The sequence below is a fragment of the Myotis lucifugus genome, unplaced genomic scaffold (assembly GCF_000147115.1).
Source record: "Myotis lucifugus unplaced genomic scaffold, Myoluc2.0 scaffold_73, whole genome shotgun sequence".
In the NCBI taxonomy this organism is placed as follows: domain Eukaryota; kingdom Metazoa; phylum Chordata; class Mammalia; order Chiroptera; family Vespertilionidae; genus Myotis; species Myotis lucifugus.
The window spans coordinates 4,283,801-4,307,722 of record NW_005871121.1 but is presented as its reverse complement, the minus strand read 5'-3'; the positions used below and the strand labels follow the sequence as shown (position 1 = coordinate 4,307,722).

The 23,922-nt window shown below is 38.1% G+C and overlaps 1 protein-coding gene across 1 annotated transcript in view; it reads right to left on the bottom strand.

Moving 5' to 3' along the window:
• CADPS2 (calcium dependent secretion activator 2) overlaps positions 1-23,922 on the bottom strand; it is a 378,380-nt gene that overhangs the window by 264,029 nt on the left and 90,429 nt on the right. The window contains 1 exon segment of the mRNA XM_023755323.1: positions 18,048-18,169. Coding sequence (XP_023611091.1) covers positions 18,048-18,169 — 122 coding nt within the window.

Genomic DNA, 23,922 nt, shown 5'->3' with positions numbered 1-23,922 from the left:
AGGAATAAGGCAAGCAAGCTTACCACTTTTATTCAACACATAATACTGTAAGTCCTGGCTAGAGCCATTGGGCAAGGAGAAAAAGACATCCAAATCAGAAAGAAGTAAAATTGTCTCTGCAGATGACATAGAAAACTCCAAAGATGCCACCAAAAAACTGCTAAAAGTAATAGATGAATTCAGTAAAGATGCAAGATATATAATCAACATAAAAATCAAGTACATTTCCACACACTAATAATGAACTACCCATAAAGACATTTGAAAACAACCCCATGTACAATAACAACAAAAAGAATAAAAGACTTAGGAATAAATTTAACAAAGGTGGTTATTTATCTGAACCCTGAAATCTGTAAGATATTGATGAAAAGACTCTTAGAAGACACAAATAAATTGAAAGATATCTCTTGTTCATGAATTAGAAGAATATTGTTTAAATGTATTTTCTATCCAAAGTGATGTACAGAGTCAATGCAATCCCTATAAAAATTCCAATGGTACTTTTCAAAGAAAAAATAATCCTAAAATTAGTTTGGAGCACAAAAGACCTTAAGGAGCTAGTTGAGCAACAAGAACTAAGCTGGAGGCATCACACATGCTGACTTCACACTATATTACAAAGCTATAGTAATCAAAACAGTATGTCACTGACATAGAAATGAACACATGGACCAATGAAATAGAACGAAGCCAGAAATAAACTCATCGGCATGCAGTCAACTGATGGTTGACAAAGGCACTGAGAATATATGGTAGAAAAAGGAGAGTTTCTTCAAATAAATGGCTACTGGCTATTCAGGGTCTTTTGTGGTTCTATGCAAACCTACTGATTTTTTTTGTTGTTGTTGTTGTTCTATTCCTTTAAAAAAACGCTATTGGGATTTTGATGATTGCATTAAATCTGTATATTGCTTTAAACTATGTTCATTCTTTAAATCCATGAACATAAAATCTCTTTTCATTTCTTTGTGTCTTCTTTAATTTCTTTTAATAATGTCATTTAGCCCTGGCCGGTGTGGCTCAGTTGAGTGTTGTCCCATGCACCAAAATGTCACAGGTTCAATTTCTGGTCAGGGCACACGCCCAGGCTACAGTTTGGTTCATGGTCAGGGTGTGTACAAGAGGCAACCTATCAATGTTTCATTCTCTCTCCCTCTCCTTTCCTTTCTCTCTAAAATCAATTAAAAACATAATTTTAAAAACATGGCTTATAGGTTTCAGTGTATAGATCATTTGCATCCTTTGTCAGGTTTATTCCTAAGTATTTTATTCTTTTTCTTGTAATTTCAAAAGGAATTGTGGAGATAATTGGGACACTTAACACGGAAAGCCACTCTATCGACACAGCGAAGCATAAAAAATGCCGAGACAAAGAAACAGGCCACAAAGGACAGAACCAGAGGAAAGCAGGCTGCAGGATATAGAATTCAAAACCACACTTTTGAGGTCTCTCAAGAGGCTTCTAGAGGCTGTCCATAAACTTGATGAGATGTACAGAAAATCTAATGAGACCCTCGATGGTGTGATAAAGGACCAACTAGAAAGTAAGCATACACTGACTGAAATAAAGAATATTATACAGACTCCCAACAGCAGACCAGAGGAGCGCAAGAATCAAGTCAAAGATTTGAAATTCGAGGAAGCAAAAAACACCCAACCGGAAAAGCAAAATGAAAAAAAGAATCCGAAAGTGTGAAGATAGTGTAAGGAGCCTCTGGGACAGCTACAAGCGTACCAACATCAGAATAATAGGGGTGCCAGAAGATGAGAGAGAGAAAGATATTGAAAACCTATTTGAAGAAATAATGGCAGAAAACTTCCCCTACTTGGTGAAAGAAATAGATTTACAAGTCCAGGAAGCACAGAGAACCCCAAACAAAAGGAATCCAAAGAGGACCACACCAAGACACATCATAATTAAAATGCCAAGAGCAAAAGACAAAGAGAAAATCCTAAAAGCAGCAAGAGAAAGAAACTCAGTTACCTACAAGGGAATACCCATACGACTGTCAGCTGATTTCTCAACAGAAACTTGGCAGGCCAGAAGGGAGTGGCAAGAAATATTCAAAGTGATGAATACCAAGAACCTACAACCAAGATTACTTTATCCAGCAAAGCTATCATTCAGAATTGAAGGTCAGATAAAGAGCTTCACAGATAAGGAAAAGCTAAAGGAGTTCATCACCACCAAACCAGTATTATATGAAATGCTGAAAGGTATCCTTTAAGAAGAGGAAGAAGAAGAAAAAGGTAAAGATACAAATTATGAACAACAAATACGCATCTATCAACAAGTGAATCTAAGAATCAAGTAAATAAATAATCTGATGAACAGAATGAACTGGTGATTATAATAGAATCAGGGACATAGAAAGGGAATGGACTGACTATGCTTGGGGGGGGAAGGGGTGTGGGAAATGCGGGAAGAGACTGGACAAAAATCATGCACCTATGGATGAGGACAGTGGGTGGGGAGTGAGGGCGGAGGGTGGGGTGGGAACTGGGAGGAGGGGAGTTATGGGGGGAAAAAAGAGGAACAAATGTAATAATCTGAACAATAAAGATTTAATTATTAAAAAAAAAAGGAATTGTGCTTTTTCTTTCATTTCTCTTTCTGGAATTTTGTGGTTAGTATAAAGGAATGCAATGAATTTTTATACATTAATTTTGCACCCTGCAACTGTATTATTTTAATAGTTTTTTTTTGGTGGAGTCTATAGGGTTGTCTATACAAATGAATCATGTCATTTATATTAAGAATAGAGTTGTCATATGACCCAGCAACTCCTTTTCTGGGTATCCATCCAAAAACTTTGAAAATTTTTATTCATAATGATATATGTAACAAGTTCACTGCAGCATGAATTCACAGTGGCCAAGACATGGAAACAACTGAGGTGTCCTTCAATAGATGATTGGATAAAGAAGGTATGGTACATATAATCAATAGATTACTACTCAGCCATAAGAAAAGATGAAATACTGCCATTTGTGACAACATGAATAGCTCATGAGAATATCATGTTAAGCAAATAAGTCAGACAGAAAAAGTCAAGAACCATTTGATTTAATCATATGTGGGATAAAAGCTGAAAGCAACAAATGAACAAACAACAAACAAACAAAAACTCATAGATGCAGACAACAGTATGGTCGTTATCAGAGGGGAAGGGGGTGTGTGGGTGGTATTACAGGGTAAAGGGAGTCAAATAATATGGTGACAGAAGATCTGACTTTGGGTGGTAAACACATAATGTAAATACAGATAATATATTATAGAACTGTACATTTAAAACCTATATAATTGTATTAACCAATGTCACCCCAATAAATTTTAATAAAAACCAACAAATAAATAAAAGTAATCACATTAAAAGTCAGTCCTGTCATTTGCAACAACATGGATGAACCTAGAGGCATTCTAAGTGAAATAAGACAAACAAATAGTCCATGATCTCACTTATAGAGGGAACCCAAGAATAAACAAACAAAAGAAGTCAAACTTATAGTAAAAACAAAAGAATGGTGGCTACTGGAAGTTGGTAGGAACTACGGGGAGAATTTTATCAGAGTACAAACTTTCAGTTATAAGTTCTGAAGGTGAAATGGTCAATATGGTGACTATAGTTTATAATAATGTGTTGTATACTTGAAATTTGCTAAGACAGCTCTCACTACACACACAAAAAAAGATAACAATGGTATGTGGTGGATATAGTAGTGTGACTGGAATAATCATTTCAGAACCAAAACATCTTATTATATACTTTAAATACATACTTTTTATTTGTCAAAAATAAAAACCAAAACATAAAACTCCTCCTAAATTTAGTTTTTATTACAATTACTAGTATGCAAATAATTCCAAATAAATAGAATAAATGATTATTAATAGTAAATATGAAAAATAAAATAGCTGATTAGATATGTATCTCTTACTGAAATGGATAGTACTATTTTTTTCAATTAGTTTACATATCCACTGGTGTCTATTATTTAATTCTAGATTGAGACAGAGCTCGGCATAGATTTTTTCTTCTTGTTTATATTTCAGCATCAATTTTAATCCAGGTTTTTGTTTTCCCATTTTAAGCTAGAAAAATAAGTAGATGGGACATTATTATAGCAAGATCCATCAATTTGCTTAATATCTTCCTATTTAAATGTTCCACACAACACAGTGATTGATAAGACAAACGTATTTTTTAATCACTTAGCAGTTGAAATTTTAAATCCTTCATCATCTTTGTTGAAAAGCAAAGAAGTAGAAGCCATTTAATTTACAGAAGGATTTATTACATCATTTGTAAATCACTTTCTTAAAAATAACACGAACATTACAAGTTTTCCTTTGGAATGGTGACCTGGAGGTTCCGCCACTCTGAGACATGAGCTACAGGAAGATTCCAGTTGGGTGAGAGAGTGCCTTTCTTTCGTAAAGGCAAAGAAGGGAGACTGTGAAAAGGGGGTTAAGAAAGTGAACTTGCATAGAGCAGGCTCTTTACTAGAGAGAAGAGCTTTAGGAAAGAATACTAATGAACTAGAGGAATCATAGTCTATTATGTCTATTTAATCAACTCTATTAAAATTACCCTTGTGCCTGTGTATCTCTTTGGAAGCTGCTTTTTTACCCATGTGGACCCCCATTCTCAGTGATCCTGAATTCCAGCCTCAGGTTAGCACACACGAACAAAAGAACACACCCCTTCATGTGAATACACGTGTTTTCCTAGGAATTTCCAGGAAAATGGGAGCTTCCTGTGGGAGAACGAGGACTTCACATCCTGCTACTATGGGTAGGTGCTGGTTCAACGGTCATACTGCGAGACCTACTTGCAGACTAATCAGAAACTGAACACCCACTGGTCCTATTACTGTGGCTGGTGCTAGACAGGAACTAGAGGAAAAGCTACTTGGAGTTATCTGCTGAGGAAATTAAATTCAAGCAGAATGAGGATGTGTGGGTGATGTCAGTAGCTCAGGGGAAGGAGAGGGAGGGCAGCTATAGGATGCATCCTTCTATGAGGGAGCAATGTGACATCAGAAGTTCCAGGCCACGCAGTGCATCATTAAGCACCTCACTAGAGAAGTTACATGGGGCATGTGCATGACAGAAGGTATTTGCTAACCAAGAGAGGGCTACCAGGAGTTCCACATGCAAAGACATTTTGCTCTGCTCAACCTCAGTCCTACCCCAAAGTATTAGGAAAAATATATGAGTAGGGAACTCCCATTTGACCCAGTGATCCCACTTCTAGGGATATATCACAAGAAACTAGAAACACCAATCAGAAAAAAATATATGCACCCCTATGTTCATAGCAGCACAACTTAAAATAGCTAAGATTTGGAAACTGCCTAAGTGCCCATCAGCAGATGAGTGGATTAAAAAACCGTGGTACATCTACACAATGGAATACTACGTTGCGGTAAATAAGAAGGAATTCTTACCATTTGCAATAGCATGGATGGAACTGGAGAGCATTATGCTAAGCAAAATAAACCAGTCAGAGAAAGATAAATATCACATGATCTCACTCATTTTTGGAATATAATGAACAACATAAACTGATTTAAAAAAAAAAACAGAGACAGAGAAGCATGGATCAGACCGTAACCCTCAGAGGGAAGGTAGGGGAGGATGGGGGCAAGGGGGAGAGATCAACTAAAGGACGTGTATGCATGCATATGAGCCCAACCAATGGACACAGATAACAGGGGAGTGAGGGCATGGAGGGGGGGAGGCAATGGGGAGATAAGGACACATATGTAATACCTTAATCAATAAAATAAATAAATAAATTTTAAAAAAGAATATATGAGTAGGCAAATGAGAGTGAAAACCACAGACTAGGGTACCCTTTCTCTTGCTACAGGTTTCTGAATGAAATGGGAGGAAAAAGTTTTAAATGAGTAAGTCTTAATTTAAACTGAGATGAAAACTTTAACACCTAAACATATTATTTAATACCTGAAAATGACCAGAAAAGCTATGGTTCTTGCCAAGATGTCTTCAAAGAATCCTGGAGTACGGCTGAAATTGGTAGCACCGGATGAAAATTAAGTTATTTGCTACTGGAACTCAGCCCATGCAATAAATCGGTTACATACATCAAATGAATAATGAAAACAACTGCAAAAGGTTGCTCTGAAAAAGTCACAGATAAGGGGAAGTTATTTACAAGCTATAAGTGTATCATAGAGATGTTGATAATCCCAATTACACAAACTTTCTCGAAAGCTCTCTCACCACTTTTTATCACTATTGCTCTTCAACCAGCATTTGCAATCTTAATCCATCATATTTTCCCTTTAATTCAGATGCCCTAATTTTGATGATCCCCAGATTACCTTCCCTCAACTGAAAATAAAATTTCAATGAATGCGCCCTAACCGGTTTGGCTCAGTGGATAGAGCGTCAGCCTGCGGACTCAAGTCCCAGGTTCGATTCCAGTTAAGGGCATGTACCTTGGTTTCGGGCACACCCCCAGTAGGGAGTGTGCAGGAGGCAGCTGATCGATGTTTCTCTCTCATCGATGTTTCTAACTCTCTATCCCTCTCCCTTCCTCTCTGTAAAAAATCAATAAAATATATTTTAAAAAAAATTTCAATGAATGCATTTCCGTATTTGGCCAATGTTTGTCTCTTTTGGCTTTATTTTGTTCTGCACCAGTATCTTCTGGTGAATTTTTTTACATAAGAGGAAGAAATCTCATGCTTTTAAAAATGGAAATGAGAAAAGATGAAACTAAAAGATGCAGCTTTGAGTGTTTTCCCTTTAGTTTCTTAAATACAGGCACACTTTTTGATAGATCATTTAAATATGCAGTATTATTTTTCTCTAGCCTGCAAGAGTAACTGTCTAATGAATTATACTTCAAAACTAATTCTGACATTACTAAATTAAAACGAAAACTAACATCATTTTACAATGCACGGTTAGCTTCTCTTGTTTATATGCAGTCTGTATTTATTCTCTAACACTGTTCCAGTAGCTTGTCATTCTGATAAGCTTCCCATTTGTAGTTGCAATACTATTTCAATAATTTGACAGATTGTTACAATCCTGGTTTAGAATTTAATGTTTCCAGAGACAGGTACTGAAGCCTGAATTTCCCATCATTTTCATGAGGCAGACGAATGTTCTGTCCCAATATCTGTAAATAAGTTTCTGTCATTATGCAACTCCTCAGTTTTTCTTATCGCTCCCTACCTTTCTATTTTATTATTTGAAGGGGGTGGGAAACAAAGACCCATTTACCTTCAAATGTTTTTAATAAAATAGCACCATGGTACGAAAGATATAGAGGATGTGGGGGAAAAAAAGAGCATTGCTTTCCATAATTTTTTTGTGCTAAAAACATTTAACATGAGATCTACCCTCTTAATAAACTTTTAAATATACAATATAGTGCAGTATTGTTAACTGTAGGCACAGTGTTTACAGGTGTCTAGAATTTATTCATCTTGCATAACTGAAACTTTATACCTGTTGATTAGCAACTACCCATTCCCTCTCTCCCCAAACCCTGGTTTATTTTTAATAACAAATATCCTTGGTTTTACTTCATCAGCACCAAGATCTATGTTGGCCTTCCATAGTGCAATATTAGCTCTTGTGTTTTGAGGCACTCAAAGAATGCTCATCATCTGTAGGGAAAAGGTTTTATAGTCATGACTACAACATGACTATAACGAGCGGCCCCTCTGCCTCCAGCTTGTCATTCTTGTTGCTATCCCTCCGCTTCTTTTCAGGTGGTATCATTAAGGGCATAGGCTAAAACTGAAACACTGACATGTCTGGAAATGGTTAAAAAGCTATAAAAGTGTAGCAACAACGCTTCGGTACCTCATTCATAGAGAACAGAATCTTTCACAGTTAACTGAGAAACTAAAACAATGAGTTAAAAATCCATAGAGTTTGTTCCATAAGTAAAAAAATACAGTTTATCTATATTCCCTTCCCTATATTAAAAAACTAAAAACACAACTTAAACAGATAACCTCACTATCGTTCTTTACAAATAAAGCTTGTCTATAGCCACCACCTTTATTGGACCCCAGTTTCTCTATTCAAAGCTATGTACTAATGCCGTATGCCGTGTCCACCTAATTGCTGGCAGGAAATCTGAGCTACAGGAATGAAATGGGCAATGCCTAGAAATCTTGATTAAGTTTATTGGAAATATGGACTAAATAAGGTACTTTAATTAGTATCAGGCAGAAGAATGGATTGATCTCCAACAAAGCACAAACTGTTAAAGCAATAATATTTGGAAAACGTGTCCGAGGCATAATTCGCCATGATGATGGAGGAGATAAATCTCTTTCCTGTTGTGTAAGATGAGAACAAGATAAATGTAACCACACTGTTGAAAACTGCAGTTGGTCAGCACTCGGGAGATACAGTTTTGAGCTAATCGGCCCCAGGATTTGATGATAAATACAAATCTTTTCATTCATCTAAAAAGTTAACTGAGTGTTCATGAGGAAACGCAGATAAGGTATTTTAGCCAAATTTCCTTGTAGTAAGAATAATAAAGAGTATTGGAGGCTTATTGTAATATTTTCTCTCTAACTTCCAAGTATTTTTTAATTTGTTTAAATTGTCCTTAAGAATGTCCTTATAAGTACATTACGAGTATATTCGAAATTAAATGAGAACCATCCTATAAAAACTTTTACTAGCCCTGACTGGTTTGGCTCAGTAGATAGTCAGCCTGCGGACTGAAGGGTTCCAGGTTCGATTCCGGTCAAGGGCATGTACCTTGGTTGCGGGCACATCCCCAGTGGGGGGTGTGCGGGAGGCAGCTGATAGATGTTTCTAACTCTCTATCCCTCTCCCTTCCTCTCTGTAAAAAATCAATAAGATATATAAAAAAAACCACTTTTACTATTTGTGAAAAAAGTTAGTGTTAAAATAATATAACAATTTCTTATAAAAGTTACTTCATTTGATTGATCAAATATTAAGTATAAATAAATAAAAGATTTTGTAGAAATTACACTAAGTTAAAAAAGCCAAATACAAAAGACTTACATGATTTCATTCACATAAAACGTCCAGGAAAAATACAATTACAGAGTGCGAAAGCATGAGTGTTCCCTGGAACTGGGAGGGGGAGTAGGAACAGATGCAGAGGGGCATGAAGGAGCTGCTGAAGTGATATGTTTCACAACTGAACTGTAACGATAGAGGCACATGTACTAAAACTCACCGGAACTGCAACGGAAGAATTTTATGCTACATCAATTGTATCTCAATAAAACTTTCCGAACAGATTCTGTAGAAAATACCATGACATTGAGACTCTTGGGGCATGTGTTTGTGGCCCTCTCCCCCCAATTCATGTGTTGAGTCTCTAGTCCTCAGTGTGATGCTATTTGGAGTAATTAAGTTTGGATGAGGTCCTGGGTGTAAAGCCCCCATGGTGGGATCGGTGTCCTGGTCAGGAATGAAAAGACAGCTCTGTTTCTACACACTGTGAGGACACAGCAAGAAGGCAGCCGCCTGAAAATCCGGGAGAGCGCCCTCATCAAGAACCTGAAGATGCACCCAGCCAGTGTGACTCAGTAGTTGAGCGTCGGCATATGAACCAGGAGGTCAAGGTGCGAATCACGGTCAGGGTACTTGCCTGGGTTGAGGACTTGATCCCCATTGTGAGGCGTGCAGGAGGCAGTGATCAATGATTCTTTCTCATCGTTGGTGTTTCTATCTCTCTCTCCCTCTCCCTCTGAAATCAATAAAAATAATTTTTTTAAATGTATTAAAAAAAAAGAAAGAAACTGAAGATGCTGGACCCTGATCTCAGACCTCCAGCCTCCAGAACTTATAAATATTTATTTATAAGAAATAAATATTCATTGTTTAATCAGTACAGTCTATGCCATTTTTATTGTAGCAGCCAGAACTGAGAAGTGAGCTGCTGCTGTAACAAACACCTAAAACTGTGGAAGTGGCTTTGGAACTGGGTTGGGCATAGGCTGGAAGCATTTTGAGGTGCTTGCAAAAAAAAGCCAATATTGCAATAAAGAGACTTTCAAAGACAATTCTGGTGAAGGCTGAGGCGGAAAAAATAAAAAGCTCTAGAGAAACCTCCCATCTTCTTAGAGAAAACTTAAATAATCATGTATAGAATGTTGGCAGAAATGTGAACAGTAAAAGTCATTTTGATGAGGTCTCTCTCAGGCAGAAAGGAGAAATGTGTTATTGAAAATGGGAAGAAAAGCGATTCTTGGTATCAACTGGTAAAAATCCTGGCTGAATTGTATTTGTGTTCTAGTGTTTTGTGAAAGGCTGCACTTGCCAGCATGAAGCTGGAGATGTAGCTGAAGAAATTCCTAAGTTAAATGTTGAAGGAGTGGCTTGATTCTGCCTGCGTGCTGACAGTAAAACGCAAGAAGAGAGACATGATTAAAGACAGAACTGTTAAGCAAAAGAACTCAGATTATAAAGATTTTGAAGTTTCTTAGCCTCTCCACATTACAAAAAACTAGAAAGTGTGTTCTGAAGAGAACAGTTAGGGTGTGGCAAACCAACCTTTTGCTAAGAAGATTAGTATGAGTATGAACCACAGACCAAATCAACCATCCCAGTGGGAAGTGAAGAAAATAGAAGAAGAAATGAGAGAAGACTATCACACTTCTTGGAATCTACAAGACTGCACCACAGATTCAGCTTGAACACAATTATTCAAGACAGGCAAAGAATGACCCTGAAAGTGATCCAGACACCATCGAAGCTGCACTCCCAGCACAGGCCCACAGTACACGGGGCTAGGGCTGTCTCCACCTTGGTTTCAAAGGGAAGGAGCTCTGCCCAACAAAGTCACGTGTTTGGGGATAACACCTTGGCTCCAACAAGCCAGATGGCAGCTACTCAGAGCTGCAGGGGCACAACTCTCACCTGGCAGAGCTACCAGGGCACAACCACCCTCCCAACAGTCACATAAGTGGGAAAACCACTTTAATACGTCTGAAAGGCAAAGCATGAAGCCAAAGAGAATTATTCTTGGCTTCTGGTCAAGATGGTGGTGTAGGTAACTTCGTTATGTGAATCCGCCCACAACCATGTAGAAATTACAACTAAATTACAGAACAAGTATCACCCGGAACTGCCTGAAATCTAGCTGAAGGGAAATCCTACAACTAAGGATATAAAAAAGAAGCCACTTCGAGACTGGAAGGAAGGCCGGAGATGCAGAACTGGCTGGTCCCACACCCACATGTGGTGGATAAAAATAGGAAGGGATGTCCAGGCTGCAGAAGTCCCACATGAGAAGCGAGGCGTCCCAGGCCCACACCAGGCCTCCCTGCCAGGGTTCCAGTGCCAGGAAGAGAAGTTCCCATAATTTTTGGCCGTGAAAACCAGCAGGGGGCTGAGGAGGGGGAGGATGCACCTGGAATGCCCAGTTCAGGTGAATGGGGAGGCTATGCCACTGGACCCTACAGGAAATCTACTACCTTAGACCACTCAACCAAGCCTGGGAGACATAGCAACTCTACCGAATACATAAAAACAAACACAGAGAGGCTGCCAAAATCAGGAGACAAAGAAAAATGTCAAAAATGAAAGAACAGAATAAAACCCCAGAAAGAACTGAACAAAATGGAGACAAGCAATCTACTAGATGCAGAGTTCAAAACACTGGTGATAAGGATTCTCAATTAACTTAGGGGAATAGAAGATAAACTCAGTGAGAACTTTAAACAAAGTACATGGAAACCATAAAAAAAGAACTAGTCAGAAATGAAGGATACACTAACTGCAATGAAGAATAAATTACAGGGGATCAACGGTAGAGAAGATGAAGCTGAGATTCAAATCAGCGATTTGGAATATAAAGAAGCAAAAAACATCCAATGATGAGAACAGCAAAAAATAAAATACGAGGCTAGTGTAAGAAGCCTCTGGGACAACTTCAAGCCTATAAACATTTGCATCATGGGGATGCCAGAAGGAGAAGAAAGAGAGCAAGAAATGGAAAACCTGTTTTAAAAAAGAATGATAGAAAACTTCCCTAACCTGGTGAAGGAAATAGACATACATATCCAGGAAGCACAGAGTCCTAAACAAGATGAACCCAAAGAGGCCCACAACAAGACAATTATAATTAAAATGCAAAAGGTTAAAGATCTACAAGGGAGTGCCCATATGAATGTCAGCAGATTTCTCAACAGAAACTTTGAAGGCCAGAAAGGAGTGGCAAAAAATATTCAGAGTGATGAAAAGCAAGGACCTATGACCAAGCTATCATTTAGAATCAAAGGACAGGTAAAGAGCTTTCTAGACAAGAAAAAGCTAAAGCAGTTCATCACCACAAACCAGAATTATACAAAATGTTGAAGGGTCTTTTAAAAAAGAAGGAAAAAAGGATAAAAAATGTAAATAATCAAATGGCAATAAATACATATCTACCAAAAGTTGAATTAGAAAAAAACAAACACAAATGAACAAGCATAAGAGAAACACACTCGTAGATAAAGAAAACCTTTTTCAGTTTCTAGATGGAAGGGTAGTTGGAGGGATGGATGAAAAACGTAAAGGGATTAAGAAATACAAATTGGTAGTTACAGAATAGTCACGGGGAGGTAAACATAGGAAACATGGTCAATAATATTCTAATAACTATGTATGGTGTCATATGGGTCCAAGATTTATCGGGATGATAATTTAGCAAGTTATATAATGTCTAACCACTGGGCTGTACCTCTGAAACTAATATAATATTATATGTCAACTATAATTGAAAAATACAAAATGAATATTTTAAAAAGAGACTTATACTTGAACCAAGATAACTGTTAAAAAGGAGAACATAGTTGGTAGATGCAGATTCCTGATTTAAAACTGGTAATCAAGATAATGTGATACAAGAATAAAGATATATATGTATCAATGGAATATAATTGAGAGTGCAGAAATAAACATGTATCTATGATTTCAAAAGGATATCAAGAAAGTTTAATGGGGAAGGAGTAGTTTCTTCAATAAATGGTGTTGGGATAACTGATTGTCACACACAAAAGGGGGAAGGTGGACCCTTACATCAGATCATGTACAAAAATTAACTTAGAATAGATCAATGACCTAAATGTAAGGGATAAAACTATAGAAGTCTTCGGAGAAAACGTAGGGATAAATCTTTGTGATGTTGGATTTGGCACTGGATTTTTAGATATGATACAAAAGCACAAGTAACACAGAAAAAATAAATAAATTGGACTTAATCAAAACTTTAAAACTTTATGCTTCAGAAGACAATATATTAAGAAGATAAAAGATCCTCTGAATAAAATAAAACACTTGAAAATAATACATGTGATAAGGGTCAAGTATCTAGAACAGCAATTTTCAACCTTTTTCATCTCGTGGCACACATAAGCTAATTACTAAAATTATGCAGCACACCAAAAATAAGTATAATTTTGATTCATTTACAAAATAAATAATAATTACCTACTCTTTTGCTCCAAAGTTACTTCTAAAATTTTTTTTTATTGAATGATTGAGTTTACAGAGAGGAATGAGAGAGAGAGAGAGATCAATTTGTGTTCCGCTTACTAACGCATTCATTGGTTGATTCTTGTATACTTCCTGATTGTGCATTGAACCTACAACCTTGGTGTATTACAACAATGCTCTAACCAACTGAGCTACACGGCCAGGGCCAAAGTGACTTTTAAAAAATGTATGTAAGGAATTCTAGTACCAAGAATTAACGATATCAGGTGCAATCTTATTATGCTACATAACCAATAAGATGCGACTCTATTATTATGACCTTTTTTTTTCCTTTCTTTTTGTTGTTGTCAATTTTTTCTTTGACAATCTAATGGAAAAGAGGTCAGTGCCCCTGACTAAATAGTCAGGCATTGTATGTTTTAAAAATTCTTGTGGCACTCCAGTTGAAAATTGCTGATCTAGAGTTATATAAGCAGCTCTTATAATTAACAACCAAAAGATAACTCAATTTAAAAATGGGCAAAACACTTGAATAGACATATCTCTAAAGAAGATATACAAATGGCTAATACAATATGTAGAAATATGTTCAACATCATTAGTCATTATGGAAATGCAAATCAAAGCCACAACAAGGTACCACTTCACGCTTACTAGGATGAAGATTATATCTGAATCATCTATATATCTAATCTATATCTAATCTCCATATGTCCATCTCTCTCTCTCTCTCTTATATGTATGCATGCATATAAGCCTAACAAACGGACACAAACACCAGGGGGTAAGGGCATGAGTGTGGGGGGTGGGCCAATGGGGGGATAAGGACACATATGTAATATCTCAATCAATAAAAAATAATAAAGAAAACCTCCTCCAAAATAAATAAATAAATAAATGTAGAATTATATATTTATATTTATATTTATATTTATCTTTGTTGAAAGTTATACAGTTGCACCCTTTTTTCCCCACTGACCTCTTCTAGCCCTCCCCTGACAAAGGCCTTCACCACACTATTGTCTCTGTCCATGGGTTATGCATATATGAATACAAATTCTTTGGTTAATCTCTTCCCACCCACCCACCCCCACCTTCCCTCTGAGATTTATTAGTATGTTCCATGTTTTCATGTCTCTGCATCTATTTTGTTCATCAGTTTATTTTGTTCTTTAGATTCCACATATAAGCAAGATCATGTGATACTTGTCTTTCTCTGAATGGCTTATTTCACTTAGCATAATACTCTCCAGGTCCCTCCATGCTGTTTCAAAGGATAAGAGATCCTTCTTTTTAACAGGTGCATCGTATTCCATGATGTAAATGTACCACAGCTTTTTTATCCAGTCGTCTACTGATGGGCACTTGGGCTAGCTATCTGTATTTTTTAATTCAAATAACAAGCACTGTTGAGAATGTGAAGAAATTTGACTCTCATATATATAACCCTGGTGGGAAAATAAGGTGTAGTCATTAGGAAAAGCATTTTGGTGGATATTTTAAAAAATAAGAAACTAGAAACACCAATCAGGGATATATGCACCCCTTTGTTCATAGCAGCACAATTTATCATAGCTAATATTTGGAAACAGCCTAAGTGAAATAAGCCAGTCAGAGAAAGATAAATATCACATGATCTCACTCATTTTTGGAATATAATGAACAACATAAACTGATAAAAAACAAAAAAACAAAAAACAAAACAGATCCAGAGACAGAGAAGCATGGATCAGACCGTCAACCCTCAGAGGGAAGGTAGTGGAGGGTGGGGGTAAGGGGAGAGATCAACCAAAGGACTTGTATGCATGCATATAAGCCTAACCAACGGACACAAACACCAGAGGGTAAGGGCATGAGTGTGGGGGGTGGGCCAATGGGGGGATAAGGACACATATGTAATATCTCAATCAATAAAAAAATAATAAAGAAAACCTCCTCCAAAATAAATAAATAAATAAATGTAGAATTATATATGATTCAGCAATTCTACTGCTCGCTTTACACTGAAAAGAATTAAAAACAAGTACTAAAACAGATATTCGTACACTCAGTTTAATTTGCAGCATTATTCACAGTAGTCAAAAGGTGGAAACTATCCAAGTATCATTAGCCTAGATCAGAGATTTTCAGCAGGTGTGCGGAAAGAATTTTTAAACCATGCAATGCCTGACTGGTCAGGGGCACTGACCTCTTTTCCTTAGACTGTCAAAGTAAAAAAAATGACAACAGCCAGATACAATAGCCATCTGGTGTGAATGAATCAAAATTATCCCTATTTTTTGTCAGATTGGCAAAAAATATATGTTTTGGTGTGCTGTGCAATTTTAGTAATTAGTTTATGTGTGCCATGAGATGAAAAAGGTTGAAAATTGCTGGCCTAGATGCATGGATCAACAAAATGTGGTGTATAGATATAATGCGATATTATTCAGCCATGAAAAGAAATGAACTCCTGACATATTCTACCAGATGGATACATCTTAAAAACATTATACTAAGTGAAAGAGGCCAATCACAAAAAGACCACGTATCATATGACTCTGTTTATGTGAAAATGTCCAGAATAGGCAAATCTATAGAAACAGAAAGTCAATTAATAGTTGCTTAGGGCTGAGGTGACTTGAGGTGGATAAGTAAAAGGTACAGAGTTTCTTTTTAAGGTGGCAAAGATGTTTCAAAATGGACTGTGGTTGCACTGCTCTGTGAATAGCTAATATACATTGCAATAGTAAAACAGCCGACCTTTAAAACAAACATACCCCAAACCCCTCCCTGACTCCATATGTACTCTCACAGCCTCCTCTTGGGAGGTGTTTGCCTCTTAACGAATTGTTGATCCCCATTCCTTTCACTTCACTGTCACACTGTAAATCAACTCTATATGGCACAGGAGTCAACACCACACTGTTAAATATTTACTATGGATAACCACTAAGGTAAGTTCAAACAGTTGAATTAACAAATTCTGAATGTGTGCCAACAGGCACTAGGCTATAGAAGCAAATAGGACAAGACCCCCTTTTCTCAAGTGAAAACAACAATGCAAAATAAACAGCCAGGACAGACATTTGTGTAAACATTTAGAAGTGATGAGCCAGAAAATACCTGCTTCCTGTTGGATGAACCAAAGGGAAGGGCTGTTCTCAGGAAGTGGTGTGTAAGTTAAGATTCTCGCTACCAAGGATCGAGCCAGAAAAGATAAAAGGAAAGATGACTCCAGCCAGAGGGAAAAGCAGGCGCAAGGATGAAAATAGGTGGACACATCCGAGGAACTGCATGAAGTCCAGGGTGGCTGAGTAATAGTGGACCAGGGAAGAAAGGGACAAGGTGAGGTCCCAGAGCTAATGAGACTGGTCAGGGACAGACTTGCAGGGGTGTGTAAGGCCAGGTGAGAAGTTTCAACTTCCTTCTGCTCAAGCCCTTAAGATTCTGTGCACATTTTCCTGTTCCATTTAACCCTCTGTATCCACCCCTTAGACTGTGCCTGTCCTAAAGAAAATGAGTTTCTTGTTCACCTTCCTCTTCGGGGTATAACCAGTGTCTACCCAGAACCGCAACAGAATGAACAGGCCACATATATCGATTCCGTAAGAAGGTACAAATCCTAAATCCTGCAAGAAAATCTGAATAAAGTTCAAGTGGAAGAAAGAGAAGTTATTTCGAAAGTTAGTTAGTGTACAAATGAAGGCCAGGCAAGTTTCAATTGAATTCCTCAGGCCAGTCTCGCTATTTCTACCAGCGACTGAAGTTTCCCATATTGAAATCAGCTAAACTGAACATCTTCCAAACTTAATTAAACTCATCCCCAGAATTTGAAACATAAGACAGCCAGCAAAGAACAGCTTTTCCTCTGATTACTGCACAGTAGTTACTAACAGGTTCTCTAACTCAAGCCTACCCCTAAAGCATTCCAAATCCTTGTGCACAATCGTGGTAGCTCCCTCTACTTCACCACAGAGCTCTGCGCACTGACCCCAGGGGGCAGACACTCAACACAGGAGCTGCCCCCTAGTGGTCGGTGTGCTCCCACAGGGGGAGCGCTGCTCAGCCAGAAGCCCTGAGCTGGGCTCATGGCTGGTGAGCACAGCAGCGGTGGCGGGAGCCTCTCCTGCCTCCATGGCCGCACTAAGGATGTCCGAATGCCCACAGGGAGCGGGCCAAAGCCGTCATTCAGACATCCCTCAAGGGCTCCCGGACTGTGAGAGGATGCCCCTCTCCCCGAGTGCATGAATTTCGTGCATCTGACCTCTAGTTGGATTATAATTCTGATAACTGAAACAGGATGAAGTACTCTCTTTGAAATAACATATAATGACAGCACATGCTATATAAATGACTTTTATTGCTACTATACCTTCACATTTGCATGTTGGATTTTCTGTTTGTACTACAGGGGATTCTGCTACAGTTCTAATTGTAATATTATTATCCAGAAAGGCACACACTGACTTTAATACAGTTGACACAAAGCTAGCCAAGTAAACCTTTAAGAGTGTCAAACCATACAACTGTGCAAATACCGGTAAAGGCCTGTTCCTTTGGGAGGAAAAGAAAAACACATGGTTTTTAGCTGGCTTACTGTGGCCTTGAGGCTTCTGCCTGGTCTGTCTGCAGTTTCTCTCCTCCTTCTACTTCCATTGTGCAGTAAACAATTCGATTGGGAGCGACTGACTTCAAACCTTGCACTTCCATTATGACAATCTAAGGGTAAGAAAAATGTTAAATGATATGTCAAGTTGACAATGTTTAGCTATTGATAGAGACCGCGGCATAAACAACTAGATAGACCAATTGAAAAAATTTTCTCGTAAATAAATGGAATTTTGTCTTCCCAAGAATCCCTCTACTTACTATCCCTCTATTCATGTTAGGGATGGTAAAAAAATCATTCTGAGCATCTGAAGAGGTATTGCCTGACAACAATTAAAGTAATAAGGTTAAGTCTCTAAATATAACTCCCAGTGAATCAAGTGAGATTTAAACTCAGATCCTTAAACAATTACAGCAACTCTTTATACAGTAAAACAAAATTACAAATGAAAAGTCAGTGCATTTGATAACAGGAGTACACACGGAGTTCCACAGAAAGTGCTATAATATGTATTGCTGTCACCATCAGACCAATTCACTGATGTCAATGTGACAGCATCAGAAATTTTCTATTCTCACTCATTTCAGATGACATTATGAAAGAATTTTCTAAAGAAAATTAAACTATTTAATTTTAACTATTATACAAAGTATTTACAAAAGAATTTTCTTTATGGCCATTTTATAACATTATCAAAATAATGAAAAATATAACACCACTAAACATCTTAATACCAACTTGCAAAGGAAAAGGTAGTTTCCACCCATGAAAGGCATACACTAGTTTAATGCAGTGCACTGGGAAAGGGTGCAGACACGGATACTACATTATGGAGCTATAATTCCTGAGGGAAAGGGAAACTGTTTTTCAAGTATGTTTTCTATCCTATATAATAAAGAGGTAATATGCAAATTGACAGTCACGCCCTTGTCCAAGATGGCCACCCCCATGTGGGCACAAGATGGCCTGCAGGAAAGGGAGGGCAGTTGGGGGCAACTGGGCCAGCAGGGGAGGGAAGTTGGGGGTGACCGGGCCGGCAGGGGAGGGCAGTTGGAGGTGATCAGGCCGGCAGGGGAGGGCAGTTGGGGGCGATCAGGCCAGCAGGGGAGCAGTTAGGTGTCAATCAGGCTGGCAGGGGAGTGAATAGGGGGTGATCAGGCTGGCAGGCAGGCAAGCAGTTGGGAGCCAGCACACCCCGATTGTGAGAGGGATGTCCGACTGACGGTTTAGGCCCGATCCCTGTGGGCCTAAACCAGCAGTCAGACATACCCCGAGGGGTCCCAGATTAGAGAGGGTGCAGGCTGGGCTGAGAGACACCCCCCCCGCAGTGCACAAATTTCGTGCACCAGGCCTCTAGTACTTTTATAAAAGGCTGCCAATCTTAAAAGATTCTTGCTGGATGTACACACAAAATACAATTATTTGCCACAGTTTTTTCCCATCAAACTTGAATCATGAAGTTCCCTAAATTCCCAAATTTTAATTTATAAAATATACTCAATGGCATTTTCATATATGCACATTCATTTCCATACTGATCTCATGCTGTATTTGTATATGCAAGATTAATAGCATTAATGCTATACCACTACCAAAATCTTCACCAAAACACCCTCTATATCACTTATTTGATCACTCAATACATGATTAAAGTCATAATACTTTTCACAGAATTGTGATATGAACCTTAAGACCAAGCTCTCAAAGAAACAAACCATCTTAAAATAACTGTTTTTCCTTTCAGCTCTGCTGTAACAGAAGTGTCATGTTTATAAATACAAATGCATATTGCTTTGTTTGTTCATAAAAATATATGGGAAACCGATTACGAAAAAATAAAGATCAAATTCAGGACCACTTTCCTTCCTCAACCACGCCTTTTCTCATTTTTTTCACACTGAAATGCATAGCAACATGTGAATAAAAAATAAGGACTTAACTAAAAACTGACTAAGAGAATTAATGGAGAACAGCTATTATCTGTCACAGCTGCTCTAATACTCAAGGAAGTTGGGGTAAAATACTAAATCCTGTTTAAGAAAAATAAAACAAAAAATTATGTATTTTTAATAATCAAATTTACTATGTTAGTAATACTGAAGCTCATTAGAACGGAAATAAAATAACCAGAAGCTGAGACAAATTAAATTTATAACCATATCAATTAACTTACCACCATGACTCTAAAGACTTCTTAATTCAATGATAAAAATTTTGGAGGGTCACTTAAAATGTATGAAATAGGAGAATTGTATCCCACAAGAGAAATCTAGAAATCCTGATGGCCTTGGTTCATAGTTGGGCATGGGACTGTTTGCACTGCATCTCTCTGTGTCTCTGTGATGTGTTTAAGAGCCAAAGTGCAAGAGAGAAGGAAGGAAGCATCTGCTTGACACTATTTCTGTCACCTCTGTTACAATTTGCTGTAAACAGGCTCTCCTAAAACATCCAACTTGTGAAACCGCATTCCGCCCCTCAGAACAATACGCCCATCTGTGCAGGGGATGTTTTATCCTGCAGAATTGCCACTTCCAAAAGATGTCACTTCTGTTATGAATCCATACACATAAATAAAACAATTCTACAGATAGAATTGCCAAAAGGATGAGAAAGGAAAAAAAAAGCCACACACAGCCCGTCTGAATCATTAATGATACAGAAGACAGCCAAGAATTAATTCTATGGACCATTAAATTAACCTAATTTAGGTAACTGTCTCAAAGCAATTCCCAGGAAAACGTGATAATGGAACTACAGAAAATAAAACTGTTCTGTTTCATCTTCTCTTCCCTGATCTCTCTGTGACCGACGTAATAAGGATGAAACAGACCACATTGTCCTAGAGGCAAAAGGGAGGGAGGCATATACAAAACATGAAACTAGAAAACACTTCTGAGGAACACGTTGCCAAAGTGTTATGGGGCACTCAGACATGTGTAGGTTGTGAGGAAATGAAGTGGGCAGTATGGTGAACAGGGGATGTGTATCTCCAGATACAGAGGAAGTCAGGTCTGCCAGCCTAACCCAATGAAAACACTCTGTGTGAACATCCACTATGTCCATGCCATGACCCACTTCCCCTTATAACAGTGGTTCTCAGCCTTCTGGCCCTTTAAATACAGTTCCTCATGTTGTGACCCAACCATAAAATTATTTTCGTTGCTACTTCATAACTGTAATGTTGCTACTGTTATGAATCGTCATGTAAATATCTGATATGCAGGATGGTCTTAGGCGACCCCTGTGAAAGGGTCGTTCGGCCGTCAAAGGGGTCGCGACCCACAGGTTGAGAACCGCTGCCTTATAACATAACTTCAGAGATGAACGTTTGCTTTCCTGGCTTTACTTGAATATGTAATTTTAATATACCATTTTATGGCTTCTGGTTTTGTGGGTTAGCTTATCTCTTGCTTTATTATTCTCTCTGAAGGCTTCATGGATGGAGAGACCTAGAGTACCCTTGTATGGCTAACCGATGCTTTTTGGTGCCACCAAAATCCCTAATTAAATAAATATTTATCAAGTCCAGTGTGTGTCGTAGGCTCTTGCTATATGCTTCAACAAACCAAAATGAAAAACCACCAAAAATATCTTACCTTCCTGCAACTTACATTCTAAGTAGAAAAAGTCAGGGAATGAAAACACATAACAAATGTCTAAATATGTCAGGTGATAAGGGCTGTGGGAAAGATTAAGCTAGGTAAAGGAACAAGGTGTGGTGGGAGGAGGGAGGAGTGGGCAGCAACTGAAAAATAAAATTGGAAAAGTTTTTCAAATCTGCACATGTTCCTTAGACTCAGACTTCAGTTCTTAACAAGACGCCTTTCTCCACTGGATCAACTCCAAGCCCGAGTGATGTGTGAGGCCCTTAACCTGGATGAACTGCTTGCCTTTCAGAGTTTCTTGGGCTAAATCTGGGGTCTGAGGAGGAGGCTGGGAGATGAGCTGGGATAATTACTCAGGTTAGCTAGGCCTGGGTCACAGGGAGTCCTACAGGTAAGTCCTGTGTAATCTGGTCTTCATGTGGCTTCCGTTTATTACCAGACATGTGACTTCTAGTTAAAATACTGCGGGCACCAGGGAATAGATCTGTATTGTGCTCTCGTAGGAAATTATCTGCCTCCCATGGACAGAGCAATAAAGAATATCAAAATAATTTTATAGCCCTAGCTGGTTTGGCTCAGTGCATAGAGTGTTGGCCTGTGAACTGAAAGGTCCCGGGTTTGATTCCGGTCAAGGACACATGCCTGGGTTTCAGGCTCATCCTCAGTGAGAGCATGCAGGCGGCAGCCGATCAATGATTCTCTCTCAACATTGATGTTTCTATCTCTCTCTCCCTCTCCCTTCCTCTCTGAAATCAATACAAATATATTAAAAATAATAATAATTTTACGAATATGCAAGCTTTTTATACCATGCAGAATTAAGTTTTAACTTGTATTCCCTAAGGCTATTTTATTGTTGACTGAACAGACCCACTTAACATAATGGCAATAAAGTTCAGAATCATAATTCTTAGTTTCACTTAAGCACCAATTCACAGCATCTGAGATTTTTAAACAGAGAAAATGTTTTGAACTGTTTTCAGTTCTAAGTGCTTATAGAAGTAATGGTATATTTAGCCATTACAAAAAATAATTTTCTTCACACATTATTTTTGTCATTAATGAATTTAAATATCAAACTCGTAGAAAAAGTTATGCTGTCATTAAATACAAAAACCTATACAAGTGGGGGGAAGGGGTGTTGGCATTTTACATGTTAGTCAGTAGGAAACCTATGGAGGAATAAGAAGGAAATCCACTATGTACTTTCAAAGTAAACAACCTTAGGTTAAGAGGCTAAAAAGACTGAGAAGAAATCTAACATGCAGCAAAGCCCCTTCTAAGTCATGAAGTAATCCCAGACTGTGTCCTGCGTCAGGAGAAAACGTCTTATTCCTACTCTGAAACCAAATTTAATCTATTAACCAACAAAAATCATTAGCCTGGAAGTTAAGAAAGTGAGAGGCAGCTGTTTTTCCCAAGCTTAAGTTTATCTTAGAGATGCAGAAGTGGAGGAAAAAAACCCAAAAAAACAGAGATCAGATTTCTGATTTTTTTTTTTGCCATAAAGTAAGCAAGCCGAGTGTAGGAATATTTCAAAAAAGAAATGTAAAACTGTGCCTCCTAAAACTCCAGGGTATGTGTTTTTTTTTTGTCACTCAGCAAACTAAAATAGCAGCACTAGAACCCGGAGAGAGGATGGAACAATGTAAGCAAGGAGAGAGCTTTAATGTAATGTTTGAGAGAGCTATAAATGTCAGCTTGCTATCGCTAGGGTGTATGTGTGTTGTATATAATCCATAGACATATATGTGAATTAGCCCATATACAGAGGCTGGCAAAGAAGAAATGTAATTGTGAGGACAGGCAGCTGTAATAGCCAGGCAGTATCAGGATCTGGTTTCCAGGGATTTGCGTGGAAGGGAAGAAACTGAAGTCTTGGAGGACGGAGTGTTAAAGGCATGACATTTGTTTCGATTCTTTGTAATGTTGATGGCACCTCTAATGAAACTGGGTGATCTGGAGCGTAAGAGCTCCGCTTCTCATCACCTATATACACCCAACACTGTACAGTACAGCTGCTTTAAGTAATTTGATTCTAGACAGGTGATCTCAAAGGGGAAGTAGATTTTTTTTTTAAAAAAAAAGGCTAACTGAAAGCCTGAGAGGAGTTCCCCAAGTTCCCCAATATTAGAGAATGCAGTTATATGTTTAAATCCTGATTCCACCCTAGTGTGCTTTGGTATTTCATTTAACAATAAACCCACACTAGCCTAAGCTGACACAAAGATGACTGGCCTCAAAACGTTATATATATA